At 46.0% G+C, this 19,748-nt stretch overlaps 2 protein-coding genes across 2 annotated transcripts in view; one reads left to right on the plus strand and one right to left on the minus strand.

Moving 5' to 3' along the window:
• LOC116981523 (zinc finger protein 84-like) overlaps positions 1–19,748 on the minus strand; it is a 70,589-nt gene that overhangs the window by 31,742 nt on the left and 19,099 nt on the right. Inside the window, exon 3 of the mRNA XM_033034594.1 lies at positions 18,919–18,921. The gene's annotated coding sequence lies outside the window, so the exon portion shown is untranslated. The remainder of the gene's footprint in view (positions 1–18,918; positions 18,922–19,748) is intronic.
• LOC116981563 (zinc finger protein 239-like) lies at positions 15,326–16,721 on the plus strand. Its single transcript, XM_033034675.1, has one exon. The coding sequence runs from the start codon at positions 15,372–15,374 to the stop codon at positions 16,221–16,223; it is 852 nt and encodes a 283-aa protein (XP_032890566.1). The 5' UTR covers positions 15,326–15,371; the 3' UTR covers positions 16,224–16,721.

The raw sequence follows: 19,748 nt of genomic DNA on the forward strand, positions 1-19,748 counted from the left end.
ATGCAGGTCCGCTCCAACTCTCAGTTCTTTTAAATCAGGGCTGAAGACGTTTCTGTTTGTCACTGCTTTTAATCACTTTTAATTTCAATTAAATTAATTATTTATTAATTTCTAACTGCACTGTAATTTTTATTCTTGTATTTTATACTTGGCTTATTCTATTTTACCTTGTTTTTATTTTCTATTTTTAAAGACTGTTTTTAATTGCTTTTGATTGCTTTTTAATGCTTTGTGTAAAGCACTTTGAATTGCCTTGTTGCTGAGGTGCTATATAAATAAACTTGCTTGCTCACACATGCAAAATATGAGGTGCTGTTCCTCCAATTTGCATGTGGACTCTGGCATTGGAGGAGGCCCGGGACAGAAAGGTCAGTGTAGGAATGGGAAGGTAAGTTAAAGAGGTTAGCAACCGCCAGACCCAGTAACCCTTGGCCTGAGCACAAGTGTTCAGTGAAACTGTCGCAGATTCACCAAAGATTATAGAGCAGAGCGATCTTTGGTTGACACTTTGTCTCACCGGTGTACCGTAGCCCACATCGGGGGCACTGATCTGGTTGTTCATCTTTTTCATATAGAGTCATACAGCGAGGAAACAGGCCCTTTGGCCCAACCAACATGCTCCATCTACATTAGTCCTACCTGCCTGTGTTTGGCCCATATCCTTCCAAACCTATCCTGTCCATTTATCTGTCCATTATTTTTAAACAGAGTAACTTCTTCAACTGCCTTCTCTTGCAACTCCTTCCATATACCTACCACCCTTTGTGTAAAAAAAAGTTGCTCCTCAGGGTCCTATTAAATCTTTCCCTCACCCACCTTAAACCTGTCCTCCAGTTCTTTAAAAAACATGCCAAATCTGGCACTATTATTGCAAAATTTGATCCTCGCAAAGGCCTCCTTTTATCCTTCTGTTTTATGATCCTGAGTATTGCTCAGGGCCTCTGACCATACAAAGTGCTGGAGGAGCTCAGCGGGTCAGGCAGTATCTGTGGAGGAAATGGACAGAGGACTTTTCAGGTTGGGATCTTCCTTAAATGATGGAGCAGTGGGGAGGAAAGCTGGAGAAGAGAAATTGGAACGGGACAAACCTTGGCAAGTGATGGGGGGGGGGGATACAACTGAGTGGGGGGGGGGGGGGTGATTGGCGAATGTTTGGAGTAAGTGATAAGCCCAGAGGTGAAAAGGAGACGAAAGGGTGTTGGATAATGAGAGAAAAGGAGGAGTGAGATGCAAAGCTGATGAAATGGGATGGGGAGGGGAAAGAAGGGGTTAAAAGGGAGATATGAGACTTGAGGGTAGGAGATGAGTGTACGGGGAAGGAGAAGAGGGGGGTGGGTTGAGAGATGGTGGCAGAAATCTATGTACTGTGGAGGGGGAGGGGGTTGAATTACGTGGGGTAGAGGGATTATTACTTAAAACTGGAGAATTCAGTGTTCATGTTGTTGGCTATATAAAGTGTCGTTCCTCCAGTTCTGAGTGTGGTTCGGCAAGGATCTGTAAGTTTAGCAGAACTTGGCAATCCTGTTCTCTCATGGAGTAACCTCAATAAATGCAACACTTGCTATATTAATCTATAATGATGTTCTTGATCATCTCTACTGTTTAACTTAGTTTAGTTTAGAGATACAGAGTTGACCATGATCACTGGAACACTAGTTCTATCCTACACACTAGGAACAATTTACAGAAGCCATTAACCTACAAACCCACACGTCTTCGGAATGTGGGAGAAAACTGGAGCACCCGCTGACAACCTACGCAGTCACGGGGAGAACATACAAACTCCATACTGACAGCACCTGTAGTCAGGATTGAACCCGGGTCTCTGGTGCTGTAAGGCAGCAACTCTATCGCTCTGCTGCCGTGTGCAACTGTTCTAATTCTCCATTCAATTTTGGATTATTTTATTTCTTTGCAAAATATGACTGCCTCGTCAAGGAATCAATTGCGCAGGTTTAGCAAGATATAGATCTTGGAAATACTTCACGAGAATTATAATGAAGGTTGATGCCGAATCACATTGAGATTTCTAGCCAGATGTTGAAGGAAACAAAAGCAGAGGTGCAGAGGCAGAATTCCAGAGTTTAGGGCCTTAGCAGCTGAAGGCACAGCCAGTGAGACTTGTTTGAAGATGATGAGTGGGGCTAGCCAGTGCACACTAGCTCCCTCTGGGGTTGGTTGGTAGCAGGTGCAGGTGGCATAAGTGAGATAGTGTTTCAGTGCTGAATATCTCTATACTTGTAAAATTCTGATCTTGGATGTGTATTTATTTGTGTGTGTGCGTTTGTTGTAATCACATCTTCACGAAAAAACGACGTGGTAACGGTAACATTTTTACATATTCCGGTAGACATTTTTCCCCTGGAGTCCAAAAACGTCTTATCTGAAAATGTCATGCTTTATTTCTCGAGTTATTAATGAAGATGTTCAAAAATCTGACAAAACTTTGAATTTAAAAACGACTGTCTTTCGCTGATGACATCACAATGGGTCTGCATGCCTTCTTCCTCGCACTGCGAGTGACGTCACACCTACCTCCTTCCCCCCGTTATTCAAAAGACGCAGCCGGAGATGAAATCGGGCCGTCGACTGAAGACCAAAGTTCATTGCTGAAGACTGCGGCGGCCCAACTCAAGGTCCTTTCGTCGATGCTCGCTCGCTCGCCCGCCGCCTCGCGTCAGCGCATGGTGGAAGGTTGCTGCCACTCTCTGCCTCTACCCGCTGCCTCTGTCCTCTGCCTCTGCCCTCTGCCTCTATCTGCTACCACTGACCCCTGCCCTCTGCCTCTGCCTGCCTCTGCCCTCGCTCTCTCTACCCCCCTCCCTCTCCCTCTCTGGTCGCGCCTGTGAGTTGGGCTATGCGTGAGTGGATAGGGTGGAGGATGGGGTAAAAGAAGCGAATTATTAATATTAATATAATATTAAGGGGGGTGGTTAGTGTGTGTGTGTGTGTGTTGGGGGGGGTGTTTGGTGTGTGTGTGGGGGGCAGTGGTTAGCGTGTGTGTGATGCTGCGGGCCCTGTGCGTTAAGGAGACGGGACCCAACGGGTCCCACTTGGTCTAGTAACCTTTATAAAAGGAGATGAGGAAGAGGGTGGTGAATCTGTGGAATTCATTGTCACAGACGGCTGTGGGGGTCGTCAATAGATATTTTTTAAGGCGGACAGATTCTTGATACAATACGATACGATAGAACTTCATTCTTTCGCGGAGGAAATTTCCCAGAAGTCACAACATACAACAAGGTACACAAAAACTTGAAATTAAAATTTAATTAAAAATGAAATAAAAAAGAAAAAAATAAGCGACTGCTGGCTGGCTGCCGAATGCATAGTGCCTTAACCGGAGCGAACGAACAAACGAAGGCGGGCTTATCCCTATGGCAGAGGATTCTAAAACTAGAGGGCCCCCTAGGCCAGGTCTCCCATTGATCTTCACGGCAGTCCCCCCAGGCCAAGTCCCCATTGTTTTCCCCTCCCCCCGTCATGCTCATCGATCGCTGATCACGGGATGATTGCGAGGACCCGCCGCCACGTCGGCTCCTGCTGCCGTCGCCGCTGAGGCTCCTTTGGCCCAGACAGTCCTCAACACCCGGCTACTCAGCAGTCCCCTGGGAAGGCAAGTAAGGGTGTCGGGGGTTATGGGGAGGAGGCAGAATGGGGTTGATAGGGAAAGATACCGTACATCAGCCATGTTTGAATGGCCTAATTCTGCTCCTATTACTTATGAACAGTAAGTCGTCCAGGGATGCTGCCTGGCCTGCTGTATTACTCCATCACTTTGTGTCTTTTCTACAGAATACAGACTGCTGTGTTGATGTCTGACTTTCAAACTTTCCAAGATACTGGAGGTCTGAAATGAATGGAGTTGCAAATTGCTGGCGAGCAAGAAGCACGTGTCAGCCCTTGATTTGTTTTACTTGGAGCACTGAAACAGGCCCTTCAGCCCATCGAGCCCACGCCAACCATTGATCATCCGGCCCACCGTGTCAACACCGCCCATCGATCGCCCCTTGACAAGAGTTCTATGATACCCCACTTTCTTGTTCACTCCCTACCCCCATGGAAAATTTACAGAGACCAATTAATCTACAATATTGTGCAAGTTATTAGGGTGTGGGAGGAAACTGGGGCTTGCAGTTACAGGGAGAACATCGAGGTCAGGACAGAACCTGGGTCACTGGTGCTGAGAGGCAGCTGTGCCACAAAGCAGTGGCGGGACCATGAGACTAAAAGTCTGATGCTCTCTCGACTGCGCTACCCAGGCCACGACCCAGGTTCTTATAGAATATTTTACTGCAATATTTTTCCTTTTTAATATTGTTCACTATCTCACTTATTTATTTTCTTCGTAATTGCTTCTGTCAGTGATTGCAGGAGTGGGGAGACAGCAATAAAGCTCGAGGAGTGGAAGGGCAGGGCAAAGATAGGCAAACAATTGGCTGTGGAGGCCAAGTCAATGGATATTTTTAAGGCAGAGATTAGCAGATTCCTGATTTGTACGGGTATCAAAGGCTAAAAGGAGAAGGCAGGAGAATGGGGTTGAGAGGGAAAGCTGGATTGGCTACGATTGAATGGCAGAGTAGACTTGATGGACCGAATGGCCTCATTCTACTCTTATAACAAATTCATGGGGGGGGGGGGGGGGGGGGGGGGGGGGGGGGGGGGGGGGGGGTGATTGAAAAGCAGATGGTCAGACAAAAGCCAGAGATTAATTACACACAAGGTGTGAGACAAAAGGATTGGAGAGTCATGAATTGTGAAGCTGGAATTATCGAGCTCCGCTCCACAGATCCTGTAGTCTTTGATGGTGTGGGCGGAGGGCCCGGAAGGGAGAGCGAGAGAGGAGAGATTCTAGAGGCCCATGGCTTCAGGGGGTGGTGGGGCTGAGGGTGGTGGGTGGCAGACTGTAGGTAAGGAAAAGGGGGGCCCTAAGAGAGAGGCATCGAGCGAAAGACCCGAAATGTCAGGAGACGAAGGAAGTAAAGTTAGGAGAACTAGAATTATTGAAGAATTCGTCGTGCTGTTTAAAGTTAAAGGAACAAATCAAGGAGATGCAGGATTTAGAGCAGTGAATCCATTAAAAATTACCACCGCTTTGGAGAGCCAGATAGGCAGGGATTTTCAGGCCAAGATTCTGTATAATGGGATGTTAAGAGTTTGTTGCAAAGACAGAAAACAGTTTAATGATGCTAGGGGTGTGGGGAAATTGGTGGTCAAGGTGGAGAGTTTGGTCCCTAGAGGAAGACAGCAGGGAATAAAGGGAGTGGTGTATGGGATGTATGATGGCTTGTCTGGGAAGGAGATCTTAGAAAACGTTAAGGGGGCCCAGGTAACTGATGTTGTGAGATTTAAGAGTAGGAATGGAGTCAGGGACCCGCCGGTCCTGCTTACGTTCAAAGATGGAATACTGCCACAGAGAGTGTTTCTTGGGAGTATGGCTATCAAGTGAGGGAGTACAATAAACCACCATTGCGCTGCTATAACTGTCAGAGGTTTGGACATGTTGCTGGGTCTTGTCGGGGTAAAAGAAAGTGCGCAAAGTGCGGTGGAGATCATGCAATACAAAATTGCAAGGCAGAGGCTCCTAAGTGCCCTAACTGTGATGGGGATCATGCAGCAGGGTTTCATGGTTGTGAGCGCTTTGTTCAGGCGAAGTGAGTGCAGGAAGTGAAGGATCAGAACAACGTGCCATATGCAGAGGCAGCTCAAAGGGTGGCTAGAGAACGCGGAGATGTGAGCGCTGGGACTAGAGTGGTGCTAGGAAGCCAGATCACTGTGCCAAACTTGCCGTCGGCTTTTCCATCTGACATGTTGATTTTTAATAGGGAGTAATTTCTGTCTTTTGTTTCTGATGTGCTGGTAGGAGCTAAGAAAGCAGCTAACCGGTCAGATATCATCAGGTTAGTGGTGGGGGCAGCTGAAAGGTTCCTCAGTGTAAAGCAGTTGCCAGAAAAGTTGCATCAATACATGACGGAGAGTCAGTGTATGGAGAGGTCACAGTTGTCGAGAGCTAGCAGTATGGAGTATGTCAGTGAGGTGGATGATGGTGATCCTCATTAACACCATAATGTTTTATATACTTCAATGGAACGCCCGGAGTCTGATTGGAAATGGTCAAGAGTTAAAGAGATTTGTTGATGAATTTAAAGAAGCACCAGAATTAATATGTATCCAAGAGACATGGTTAAAGCCCTGTCTAGATTTTGTAATCCCAGGTTATGAATGTGTGCGATTAGATAGGTCTGATAGATCAGGTGGGGGTTGTGCAACTTTTGTTAAGACTGGGTTGCAGTATAGGAAAGTTGACATTAATTCTAATCTTGAGGTTTTGGCTGTGGAGGTTTGGAGCAGCCAGAATTCTATCACTGTGATAAATTATTATAACCCCCGTCAACCCTTGATATTGTCAGATTTTGATGAGATAATGGAGAAGGTAAGGTGTCCTGTTATATAGATTGGAGATTTTAATGCGCATAATCCTTTATGGGGTAGTGATCACAGGGATAAAAATGGTGTTATTGTTGAAGAATTTCTAGACAAGTATGAGTTGGTATTGTTAAATGATGGAAGGCCGTCTAGGTATAATATTGTGAGAAACACCTGCAGCCACATAGATTTATCAATTGCTTCATCAAATTTAGCAAGAATTGGTGAATGGGATGTAATGGATAGATATACACTGGGTAGTGATCATTATCCAATTTTATGTAGGTTTGGTAGGGATTTGAGGAGAGAAGTGGTAAAGAAAGTCCCTAGATATAACTTTTTTCAGGCCAAATGGGATAAATTCCAAGAGAAGGCTCAAAGTTTAGTTGGAGAGGTTAATAGTGAGGGTTCTGTAGATAGTTGGAATACTTCCATTAGTCTCATGATTCATGAGGCAGCTTGTTGTACTATTCCTGTGAAGCAGGAACCTAGGTCCCGTATGTCTGTTCCTTGGTGGAATAAAGAATGTAAGGAATAGGAATATAGCCTATCGAAAATTAAGAAAGTATCCAATTTTGGTCAATGCAATGGAGTACAAGCGGCTAAGGGCAGTAGCAAGACGAGTTGTAAAGGATGCAAAGAGGAATAGTTGGAGGAGGTTTTGTGGTACGCTAGGCCCGGAAACTCCAGTAAGGCATTTGTGGTCAGCTGTGCGTAGAATGTCAGGAGTATATAAAAGAAGTTTGTTACCAGTGTTGCAGAAGGGTGAGGTGGTAGCAGTCTCCAATAAGGAAAAAGCAGACATGTGTGTTGACAGTTTTCAAGCAGTGCATAGATCAGAGAGCATGGGAGTGGAGAGGTGTAGAAAGAGAACCGAGCTGATGGCAGTTAATCAGTGGAAGCTGGAGAGGAGTTTAGAAAATGATAATACCTTTAATCTGTTTTTTTCCATAAAAGAGTTGAAGGATGCAATTATGTCTGGGGCAAATACCACTCCGGGGAGAGATAGGTTGTCGTATGAGTTATTTAAACATCTGGATGATACTGTACTTGATGAAATCTTAGCTTTGTTTAATACTGTGTGGGCAGAGGGTTATTTACCAAAGGAATGGAAACATGCAGTCGTGGTCCCTATTTTAAAACCGGGCAAAGAGGCATCTGACCCTAGTTCATATCGCCCTATAGCGCTCACAGCAGTGCTCTGTAAAATTATGGAGAGGATGGTAACCAACAGACTAGTTTATTTTTTAGAAACCAGAGGACTATTTGTTGATGTACAGAATGGCTTTAGGAATGGAAGGTCTACAATGGAGTCTGTATCAGTTTTGGATCAGGATATTAAAAGGGCATTTAGAAGCAAGGAAACAGTAGTGAGTGTATTCCTTGATATTGAGAAGGCATATGATTCTTTGTGGAAGGAGGGATTAATGATTAAAATCTTTGACTTGGGAGTCAGGGGACGAATGCTCAACTGGATTAAGGATTTTTTATTGAATAGAACAATACAAGTAATGGTTGGTAGTGTCAGCTCAGAGACTGTAGAAATAGAGAATGGAACCCCGCAGGGAAGTGTTATCAGTCCAGTTTTATTTAATATCATGATAAACGACATATTTTGTAAATTAGAGAGAGGATTTGGTCTGTCTTTGTTTGCAGATGACGGGGCCATCTGGAAAAGAGGTCGTAATGTAGAGTTTGTTTTAAAACAGATTCAAAGAGTGTTAGTGTCTGTAGAGGAATGGGGGAACACATGGGGCTTTAAAATCTCTGCCTCTAAGACTAAATATATGGTTTTTGGTTTTAAAAGAAAGTTACCTAAGTTAGGGCTGTATATGTATGGGTCTCTATTGGAGAAGGTAAAGGTTTTTTAAGTTTTTGGGTGTTTGGTTTGAAGAGCGTATGACTTGGGCTGTGCATGTAGGTAAAATTGTGTTGAAGTGTGAAAAAGTTCTGAATGTTATGAGAGGTCTGGTTGGGTGTGAGTGGGGGGCCAACAGGGAGACAATGCTGCTAATTTATCAGGCCATGATCAGATCTTCTCTTGACTATGGGTGTTTTGTGTATGGGTCTGCGTCTAAAACTGTTCTGGCTAGGCTAGATGTGTTGCAGGCAAAGGCTTTGAGGCTTTGCTATGGAGCCTTAAGGCACATTAAGCTAGGGTTACATTACTGGGCTAAACTTTGTGGGTGTAATGATACCTTCCCAGCAAGGTGTTTGTTGCAAGAGGTTGATGATGGTAACAAATATAACACATTTTTTGTCATTATAAATCAGTGGGCTAGGAAGCTGGGTTTGGAACAAGGGGGTATTATAGAGCATACAATAAGGCTACCTGTGCCCTATTGGGTTCTTCCTGAACTGTTTATTGAGCTTGCTTTTCTTCAGGAAAAAGATAAGCGCGAGGTGACTCCAAGAATAGTGGAATATCTTGATTCAATCAGTGAGAGCACTTTGATTGTTTTTACAGATGGATCTAAAGATCCAGTTAGTGGGAGAGCTGGGTTTGGAGTGTATGTGGAGCAGCTTGGGTTGAAGATTGGCCGGCGCATTTCTGATGGAAGCTCTGTTCTCACGACTGAATTAATGGCAATTCAATGGGCTCTAAGGTGGATTGAGGAAGCCAGTTTTAGAGAAGTCATTATCTGTTCTGATTCTGCAGCTGCTCTTGAAACTTTAAGAGTAGGGAAATCTAAAGCTCGTCCTGACATTCTAAATGAAATCTTGAGTGTGTTTTCTAGAATTGGGTTTGCATGTAACATCACTTTTTGCTGGGTTCCCGGGCATGCTGGGGTGAGGGGGAATGAGCAGGTGGACCTCATAGCAAAGGAGAGTTTAAGAAGAGAAATAGATATCCATGTATCATTGGGGAGAGTGGAACAGAGAGAAATAATTAAAGAGGGCTTAACAAAAGAATGGCAGAGAGGATGGGAAATGGAAGTCAGGGGTAGACACTACTTTTCTATACAATCTGAAGTTAGGAAAATATGTTTCTGTACATCTCTGTCCCGTAGGGACTCAGTTAAACTGTGTAGATTGAGGTTGGGACACTGTGGGTTAAATTACTATTTGTGCATTGTAGGGAAACATGTTTCTGGCTTGTGTGAATGTGGGAGTAATGATACAGTTAAGCATATTTTCCTAGAATGTAAAAAGTATATGGTAGAAAGAAAAGTATTGTTTGTTAGACTGACAGGACTTGGAGTTGAGGCTTTTTCTGTTTTATCTCTGTTTGGACACAGTGAGAAACATCAACTGATATCCAGGGCTGTTCTTCAATTCCTGCAAGTTACAGGACTGTATGTAAGAATTTAGTTCAGACTTTGACCTGTGGAGGGCAGTAATACGCTTAGCAGCGTCTACACTGCCGGAATCCTACAAGAAGAAGAAGCGGAAGAATTGTGAAGCTAGGTACAAATTGTGTATCTTTGGGAAAGAATGTAGGTGGAGAGGAGAGATAATAATAATAATAATAATAATAATAATAAACTTTATTTATAAAGCGCTTTAAACAACCGCAGTTGCCACAAAGTGCTGTACATGAGAACTCATGGACAAAAAGTTATTACAAACCATTAAAAACCGTAAAACGAAGGACTAAAAACAGTAAAAATTAAAAGACATTAAAAGCACTAAGAACAGGAGCAATGTCTCAGCCAGTGTCGAAAGTCAGAGAATAAAAATGAGTTTTTAGGGAGGATTTGAAGATGGACAGTGAGGGGCCCTGTCTGATGTGCAGCGGCAAGGTGTTCCAAAGTGCCGGAGCAGCAACAGAAAAGGCTCTATCCCCTCTGAGCTTCCGCTTAGACCGTGGTACCTCAAGGAGCAGCTGATCAGCTGACCTGAGGCACCGGGCAGGAGCATATAGGTGGAACAGCTCAGAGAGGTAAGGCGGGGCGAGCCCATTCAACGATTTGAAAACAAATAAAAGAATTTTAAAATGAACTCGAAAGTGCACTGGGGGCCAGTGAGGGGAGGCCAAAATTGGCGTAATGTGCTCCCTCTTTCGAGTTCTGGTCAAAAGGCGAGCGGCAGCATTTTGAACCAGTTGGAGACGAGCCAATGAAGCTCATGCGACTCCAGAGTAGAGTGCGTTACAGTAATCCAGCCTAGATGTAATAAAGGCATGGATTACTGTTTCAAAATGCTGCCGCTCGAGGATGGGCTTCACCTTTGCCAGCTTCCTTAGGTGAAAGAAGCTGGACTTAACCACCGCGCCTATTTGTTTATCTAGTTTAAAATCACCGTCCATCCTAAAACCCAGGTTTAAAACTGTTGGCTTTACGGACAATGCCAGTGGACCCAAGTCAACAAAGGGAGGTTCACGGCAGCCATTGGGGCCAAACAAAATCACCTCTGTCTTTTTTTCATTAAGTCCCAGAAAGTTTAAGGCCATCCAGGACTTAATGTCCTCAAGACAAGACAGAAGTGATTTTAGAGAATAGTCGTCTTCTTTCCTGAGTGGCATATATAACTGGCTATCATCTGCGTAAAAGTGAAAGGAGATGACATGCCTTCTTAAAATTGAGCCCAGAGGAAGTAGGTATAGAGAGAAGAGCAGGGGCCCTAAAATTGAGCCCTGTGGAACCCCATATGCCAAGGGAGTGGAGGAGGATTCAAAGCCAGCAAGGCTTACACGCATGGTTCTGTCTGCCAGATAGGACCTGAACCATCCCAGGGCACTGCTGTCAGCTAGGGAGATAGAGTGGGGGGGGGGGGGGGTTATAGGGGAGAAAGGGGAGAGGAGTTATTAGAGGCCAAGACAGTGAACAGGAAGAGCCTATTTACCTTGGCAGATATGGGATTGTAGTCATTGCTGAAGGAATTGGAGGGATAGAATTCCCTGTATCCTGGCAGATTTTTCTTCCCTTCGTCTCCTCACAATTTCGTTTTGATCAAATCTGTGTTCAACAGTGACACCTTCCAACTTGAAAAAGTCCAATTTATTCTGTCTTATTATGCGTTCAACTGTACTGTCTTCCAATTTCCTGCCTTGCTAGCACATTGCACTAGGAGTCATGGTGACATTATAACCCTAGAGATCCTGACTTTTAGCTAGTTAGTTTAGTTTATTGTCACGTGTACCGAGGTACAGTGAAACGTTTTTGTCAGCGGAAAGAAGGCAGGAACGCCATACAATGTCATCCACAATCAGTCCCCGTTCCTGCCTTCTCCCCATATCTTCAAGAGCCCTATCTATTTCTCTCTTGAAAGTATCCAAAGAACCGGCCTTCACCACACTCTGAGGCAGAGAATTCCACATAATTCCACAGACTCACAACTCTCTGTGTGAAAAAGTGTTTCCTCATATCCGTTCTAAATGGCTTACCCCTTATTCTTAAACTGTGGCCCCTGGTTCTGGACTCCCCCAACATCGGGAACATGTTTGTTTCCTGCCTCTAGCGTGTTCAAACCCTTAATAATCTTATTGTATATGTTTAAATAAGATCCTCTCTCATCCTTCTAAATTTCAGCGTATACAAGCCCAGCCACTCCATTTTCACAACATATGACAGTCCGCAGACACTGTCTTTACAGCTTCAGGCTGCCGCAGGCCAGCGATCGGAGCACTCCCTTCTAGCGACCCCCCAGCGAGGGCTCGCCCACTCCGCGATGAAAAGTCCACACTATGCCCGCTGCTGAAGCTCCGGGCCCGTCTCCGGGAAAGGCCGCACCAATCCTTGGTGTTAGGCCACGAGGAAGGCGACATGGAAAAAGTCGCCTCTCTGTGGAGGAGGCAACCGAAAGAGGTTCCCCCCTCTCCACCCCCCCACACAAGACACACCGAGAGACATTAAAATACATATTTGGACATACTAAAAAAAACAAAAAAATGACTAACACGCTGCTGGCAGGGCAGCCGTCTCGCAGCGCCCCCACCGCTATTGTACCGCTGCTGGCAAGTTCATTTCACTGCACTTCATTGTGTATGTGACGAATAAATCTGACCATTGACTATTGACTATTACTATTGAACCAGCCAGTCTGAAGAAGGGTCTCGACCCGAAACGTCACCTATTCTTTCACTCCATGGATGCTGCCTCACCCGCTGTTTCTCCAGCATTTTTGTGTACCTTCGATTTTTCCAGCATCTGCCGTTGTTTCTTAAACACTGAGGAACCCATGTCGCTTTCTTCAGTCATTGAGGTTTGCAAAGAAAAACAACTATAGTAATCCTTGTAATTACAACCTCTTTTGTAATTACAACCTGTCTTTAAGAGCACAGGTTGCTAGTTATACCACCGAGGCTATTGCCAGCAGCGAGGCATTGACAAGCAATCACTTTAATCGATGCTCAACTCTATTAAACAATGTAACAAACAGCCTTTAGTATTATTAGCTTGCAGTAACAATACGTGTTTTAGCTGTTAAAAATATCTTGGTATTTGAAAACAACTCGTTGTTGCACGGATTGACAGCTACACGGTTGGAGCGAATCCCATACTCGGTTATAGCGGACAATCGACAATAACAGACACCATTCCCCCCAGGTCCATTATAACGAGTGTTTACAGTATTAATTGCAGTTGGAAACGTGCATCATGCTGGGGACTTCACCTGCTTGGTGTCTGGATGTGGTTTTCTGATTTATGCTTCTGTTGTCTTCAGATGAAACCACCTCAATGTTCTGTCTGGATAAATGATAAGCTGTCCAGTAATCTAACAGCGCATTCACACTGGAGAGGGGCTCCTACAATTAACCTACACACTTGTATGTCTTTGGACAGTGTGAAAACAATTTACCCTTTGCTTGTGAGTTGAAGCAGGGAAAAAAATTGTTTGTCCGTCGTGTGGAAAGGTTGGATGGTGCCCACCCAGTCGCCAGACTAAATGGGACGCAAGTGGATTAACACCAGGGAGGGGCCGTTCACCTGCTCATTATTCTCATTTACCAATTTCTTAACATCTTGCCCTGTTTGAACATTTATTATTTCGTTTGGATATGCGGGTATCATGGGTTATGGAGAGAAGGCAGGAGAACGACGTTGAGAGGGAAATATAGATAGAGCAGCCATGGTTGAACGACGTAGATTTGATGGGCCGAATGGCTTAATTCTGCTCCTATGACTTATGAATTTACAAAGGTGCAGCATGGAAACAGGCCCTTTGGTCCAAGCCCACTGAGTCCATGCCACTTTATCTATCCACATAGAAACATAGAAAATAGGTGCAGGAGTAGGCCATTCGGCCCTTCGAGCCTGCACCGCCATTCAATATGATCATGGCTGATCATCCAACTCAGTATCCTATTCCTGCCTTCTCTCCATCCCCCTGATCCCTTTAGCCACAAGGGCCACATCTAACTCCCTCTTAAATATAGCCAATGAACTGGCCTCAACTACCTTCTGCGGGAGAGAATTCCAGAGATTCACCACTCTGTGTGAAAAAAGTTTTCCTCATCCCGGTCCTAAATGATTTCCCCTTTATCCTTAAACTGTGACCCCTTGTTCTGGACTTCCCCAACACCGGGAACAATCTTCCTGCATCTAGCATGTCCAACCCCTTAAGAATTTTGTAGGTTTCTATAAGATCCCCCCTCAATCTTCTAAATTCTAGCGAGTACAAACCGAGTCTATCCAGTCTTTCTTCATATGAAAGTCCTGACATCCCAGGAATCAGTCTGGTGAACCTTCTCTGTACTCCCTCTATGGCAAGAATGTCTTTCCTCAGATAAGGAGACCAAAACTGTACGCAATACTCCAGGTGTGGTCTCACCAAGACCCTATACAACTGCAGTAGAACCTCCCTGCTCCTATACTCAAATCCTTTTGCTATGAATGCTAACATACCATTCGCCTTCTTCACTGCCTGCTGCACCTGCATGCCTACTTTTAATGATTGGTGTACCATGACACCCAGGTCTCGTTGCAGCAGGCATCTTCCATTGTGGAAATTGGGAAACAAATCTCAGAGGGTTTTTTGAGAAATACACAGAGGAACTTATACCAAGCGAGTCATCTCCAAATCTGTATATTCAGTGGGACATGGGAGGGGAAGTATTTAATCGTTTTAATTAATAATTCCAGCTGTTTTCCAACTTCATCAGTTTATTTATTCATGTGTATATATATTTATATTATGGTGTATGGACACACTTATCTGTTTTGTAGTAAATGCCTACTATGTTCTGTGTGCTGAAGCAAAGCAAGAATTTCATTGTCCTATACAGGGACACATGACAATAAACTCACTTGAACTTGAACTTAATGGACAGAAGAAATTGGTTTCTCAAGGGCTGGGAAACACAGACACACACACACATACGTTTTGCTTCAGAGGAGCCTTAAACAACCGGGAGCGCTGATACGGTGATAGGACTCTGAGCGGCGAAGTCTGAGAGCAGAGGAACGGGATAGAGGGATATGGACCAAAGGCGGTCAGGTGAGACTGGTGCAGATGGGGCATGTTGGTCGGCAGGGGTCGTACTGTTTAACTCTATGAAAGGGTTCCTTCATTCACAAGTATTGATGGGATAGAATGCCTGCATCAACTTTCCCTGCGCCGAGTTCCAACGTCTCCAGATAAGAAGGGTGAAGGAGGAAGCGTTTAAAACGTTAAATAGGACAAAGAGAGCGGGGGTGAGCGCGTTGCTCTGTCAAGGTCAGGCCGCGGCAGACACGCACACTACATTGCGCATGCGCCACCTTAGTGCAGTCCCGCGCATGCGCCGCCCTGAGCCTCTGCGACGCCGCCGGGGTTCCAACATATGGCGCATGCGTCGCTCCCGACAGACGTACCGTATCGCGCATGCGTCAATCCTCAGCCCACCCCGGGCCGGTGCTGGATCCTCGGCCGCCGATCAGCGGATCCCCCGGTACCGGCCCAGCGCCGCACCCGCAGGCTCTCTGGAGCTCGCCACCGATTTCCCCTCGCAGCCGCGGCTGCCCCTCGGATCGTCCCTGCATTATCCTCCCCTTCATACGCCCAGTGTAATAATATATTGACACATGAGTTATATTCCTCCCGCAGTGATGAACCCCTTTCACTGTCCCGACTGCGGGAAAAGCTTCAAGCTACCCAGTGACCTGCAGAGGCACCAGCGGGTTCACACCATGGACAGACCGTTCACCTGCTCCGTGTGCGGAAAGCGATACACCCACTTATCCCACTTGCTGATCCATCAACGGGTTCACACCGGGGAGAGGCCGTTCATCTGCCTGGAGTGTGGGAAAGGATTCACTCGCTCGTCCACCCTGGTGACGCACCGGAGGGTTCACACCGGGGAGAGACCGTACATCTGTACCGAGTGCGGTAAGAGTTTCATTCGATCGTCCAACTTGGTAATACACCGGCGCATTCACACCGGGGAGCGGCCGTTCATCTGCACCCAGTGTGGGAAAGGATTCACTCAGTCGTCTGACTTGGTGATACACCAGCGGGTACACAGCGGGGAGAAACCGTTCATCTGCTCCGACTGTGGCAAGGGATTTATCCGGACGTCTGCCCTGGTGATTCACCAGCGTCTTCATTCGGGAGAGAAGCCGTTCATCTGCTCCCAGTGTGGGAAGGGGTTCATCAGGTCGTCGGACCTCGTGACGCATCAGCGAATTCACACCGGGGAGAAACCGTTCACCTGCCCCGTATGTAGAAAGGGTTTCATTCAGTCGTCTGACTTGCGAAGACACCAGCGAATCCACACCGTGCAGAGGCCGTACATCTGCCCCCAGTGTGGGGAAGGTTATATTTACTCATCCAGCCTGATGACTGAGCCGCAGCAAGTTCACGCAGAGGAGAACCCGTTCACTGGCACAGACTGTGGGCAAGGGATTCACTCAGTCATCCAACCTCTTGACACCTGAGCGGATTCACAGCGGGGCGAGGCCTTTCAGCTGCTCCGAGTGTGGGAAGCGATTTGGTTGGTCATCTAGTCTATAGACCCACCATCGACTTCACACCAAGGATTTCACACTGGGAAGAGGCCGTTCACCAGCTCTGAGTGTGGGGAGGGATTCACTCGGTCATGCCGCCCGCTGAAACGCCAGTAAATCTACTGCAGGGAGTAGCTAGGCACTTGCTCCAAGCGTGGTGTGAGATTTACTTGGTTATCCAAGCTGCTGAAATCCCAGCGAATATGCCGCATGTGAAATAGTTGAATATCGCAGCCACTGTGACACCAACAGATGTTGGTATCTGCAGTTGGTAAGAATTAGGTTAGAATTCTAGTTATCGTTAGTGCCATAAGACATGTAAGCAGAATTAGGCTATTATGCCCATCTAGTCTGCTCCACCAATCAATCATGGCTTATCTACTTTTCCCTCCCTACCCCATTCTCCTGCCTTCTCCCCGTAACCTTTGACGCACTTACCAAGAACCTACCAATCTCTGCTTTAATAAAAAAAACAACGGCTTGACCTCCACATCCACCTGTGGCAATGAATTCTACAGACTCACCACCTTCTGGCTAAAGAAATTCATCCTTATCTCCATTCTCTTATGTCGTTTTATTCTGAGGCTCTGCCCTCTGGTCCTAGACTCTCCCACTATGGGAAACATCCTCTACGCACCCACTCTATCTAGGCCTTTCATTGTTTGGTAGGTTTCAATGTGATTCACCCCTCATCCTTCTAAAGCATGTGGGGTTTGTTCCTGGAATGTCAATAACCACTGGCTAGAATTTAATATTCTGCACCTATGCTAATAAAAAAAAAATTTGTTAAACAGACAATCTCTGGCATTCAATTGTCTCTGCAATCCACAGTAGAAAATGTGGAAACAAAACACTGCAGATGGTGATACTAAAGATAGAAACAAGGTGCTGGATGAACAGGGGGATATGGGGCAAACGCAGGCAGGTGGGACTAGTGTGGATGAGATATCTTGCAGGGCATAGGCCACTTGGGCCGAAGAGCCTGTTTCTGTACTGTATGACTCTATGACTCTTTTGGGAAGGCAGTTTGCAGCTGCAGATGAGGAGTGTTGACCCAGATACGGCAGTTCAGTGAGCACAGTTGCTCAAATCATCGTGGTTTCCTGTGGAACCGCTTCATGTGTTTGGAAAATGGGGCTGAACATCAATCAGGCTGTTTCCCAGAAGCATCAGCGGGATCTGGTGGTGCCTGGAAACAGAAACCATTTCAGTAAATCTTTCCTAGATGCACCGAGTAAACTTGTGTTTAAATGCCAATGTCAGGTGATTATGCAAAGACATAGTGTGAATGGGGAGAACCTGATGGTTTACTTGGGTGGCATCGTGGCACAGCTGCTGCCTCACAGCTCCATAGTCCCGGGTATGATCCTGACCTCGGGTGTTGTCTGTGCGGAGTTTGCATGTACCCCTTTGTGGGTTTTCTCTTGGTGCTCTGGTTTTCTCCCACATCCCAAAGACTGTTCAGGTTTGTAGGTTAATTGGCTTCTGTAAATTGCCCCTAGTGCGCAGGATGCGAAAGTGAGTTAACTAGTGTGCGAGTGATGGATGGTTGGTGTGGACTTGTTGGCCCAAAGAGCCCATTTCCATGCTGTATCTCTAAACTAAACTAAACTTGAGAGAGAAAACGCTTCCAGTGGATCAGGTGGTGTTGTGTGATCATGACTGACCAGACCCAGAGAAGATGCTCAAAACTGCTTTGGGGGGCACGGGGGTGGAGATGGAGGGGTGGGGAGTAGAGAGGGGGGGGGGGTAGAGGGAGTGGAGTAGAGAGGGAGGGGGTAGAGTGGGAGGGAGGGTCGAGAGGGAGGGGGCATCTCCCTCCACCCCTCCCATCTCCCTCCTCCACTCCCCCTCCCTCTCTACTCCCTCCCTCTCTACTCCCTCCCTCGCTACTCCCCTCCCTCTACACCCCCCCCCCCCCTCTGTGTGTGTGTGTGTGTGTGTGCGCACTTTTGTTTGGCCATGGTTGTGGGTACAGTGTAAAATTTGTATTTAAAAGTTATTAGCCATGCGGCAGCCATCTCTGGAACCCTCTACCTCAGAGAGTAGACACTCAAGGAACTGCAGGTGTTACAATCATGAGCAAAACACAAAGTGCTGGAGTGCACATTCCATCAGCCAGTCTTTGTACTGTGTATAGATACACAGTGCTGGAATAACTCCACGGGTCGGGCAGCATCTCTGGAGAAGAATGATAGGTGACGTTTCAGGTCAGGGTTCTTCTTCAGACTGGGGAAGAGTTCAGACCCAAAACGCCACCTATTCTTTTTTGAAATATGATAAGTTTTAATCTACAATTTGAGAGGGAGAAGGATAAATCGGAGGTGTCAGTATTACCATAGAGGGGGGAGGGGGGGGACAATGGGGGCGGGGAGTGGAGTGTTTATTACGGGAATGATGCCATTAAATATTAGCCCTCTCGGCTTAAACCTATGTTCTCTGGTTCTCGATTCCCCTACTCTGGGTAAAAGAATGGTGACTCAAAGTTGTGTCACAATGACATCTCTCACTAATTTCATTTCTATAGTGAAACAGCTTTGAATCAGGTCAGTGTAAAGGGCTAATATATTTTGACCACATCTGCAGCAGATGTTGGCTGATTGAGGAACTCAGACTGAAAGAGGACAACCTGGAGTCTGAGCTTAAATCGCTGCACCACATCAGGGACGGGAAGAATTATCTGGACGCTGAGTTTCTGGAGGTTGTTATGCCCGCTACAGTAACTGCTTCCAACATGGTCTAAGGTGACGAAGTCTGAATTGGTAAGATTTTAGGGTCCATTATAAAGGATGAGATTACTTAGAAGTTCATGATAAACTAGGTTGAAGTCAGCATGGTTTTGTGAAGGGGTGATCTTGCCTGACATATCTGCTGGAATTCTTTGAACAAGTAAATAGCAGGACAAAGGAGAGTCAGTGGATGTTGTTTACCTAGATTTTCAGAAAGCCTTTGATATGGTGCCACACGTGAGGCGGCTAAGGAAGATGAGAGCCCACGGTATCAAAGGGCAGATACTAGCATGAAAAGCAGGTTGCTGGATGGCAGAAGGCAAAGAGTAGCAGTAAAGGGGGCTATTTCTGGTTGGCTGCCAGTGACTAACGGAGTTCTGCAGGGGTCAGTGCTGGGGCCGCTCCTCTTAACATTGTACATTAATGATTTTGATGAGGGGATTGAAGGCCAAGTGGATGATACGAAAATAGGTGGAGGGGTAGGCAGTGTGGAAAAGGCAGGAGGTCTGCAGAAGTACAAGTTGGGAGAGGGGACAGAGAAGTGGTAGATGGAATATAGTGTGGCAAAGTGTGGAGTCATGCATTTTGGTAGTAGGAATAAAGACTGTAATTTTCTAAATGGGGGGAGAATCCAGAAACCGGACGTGCAAAGCAACATGGCAGTGCTGGTGCAGGATTCCCAAAAAAATCTGCAAGCGAATCGGTAGTAAAGAAAGCAAACTCAATG

Source organism: Amblyraja radiata, chromosome 15 (genome assembly GCF_010909765.2).
Source record: "Amblyraja radiata isolate CabotCenter1 chromosome 15, sAmbRad1.1.pri, whole genome shotgun sequence".
NCBI classification, from domain to species: Eukaryota; Metazoa; Chordata; class Chondrichthyes; order Rajiformes; family Rajidae; genus Amblyraja; species Amblyraja radiata.

Coding starts and splice junctions, on each gene's coding strand:
- LOC116981563 (XM_033034675.1), top strand. CDS start 15,372: ATGAGTTATATTCCTCCCGCAGTGATGAACCCCTTTCACTGTCCCGAC.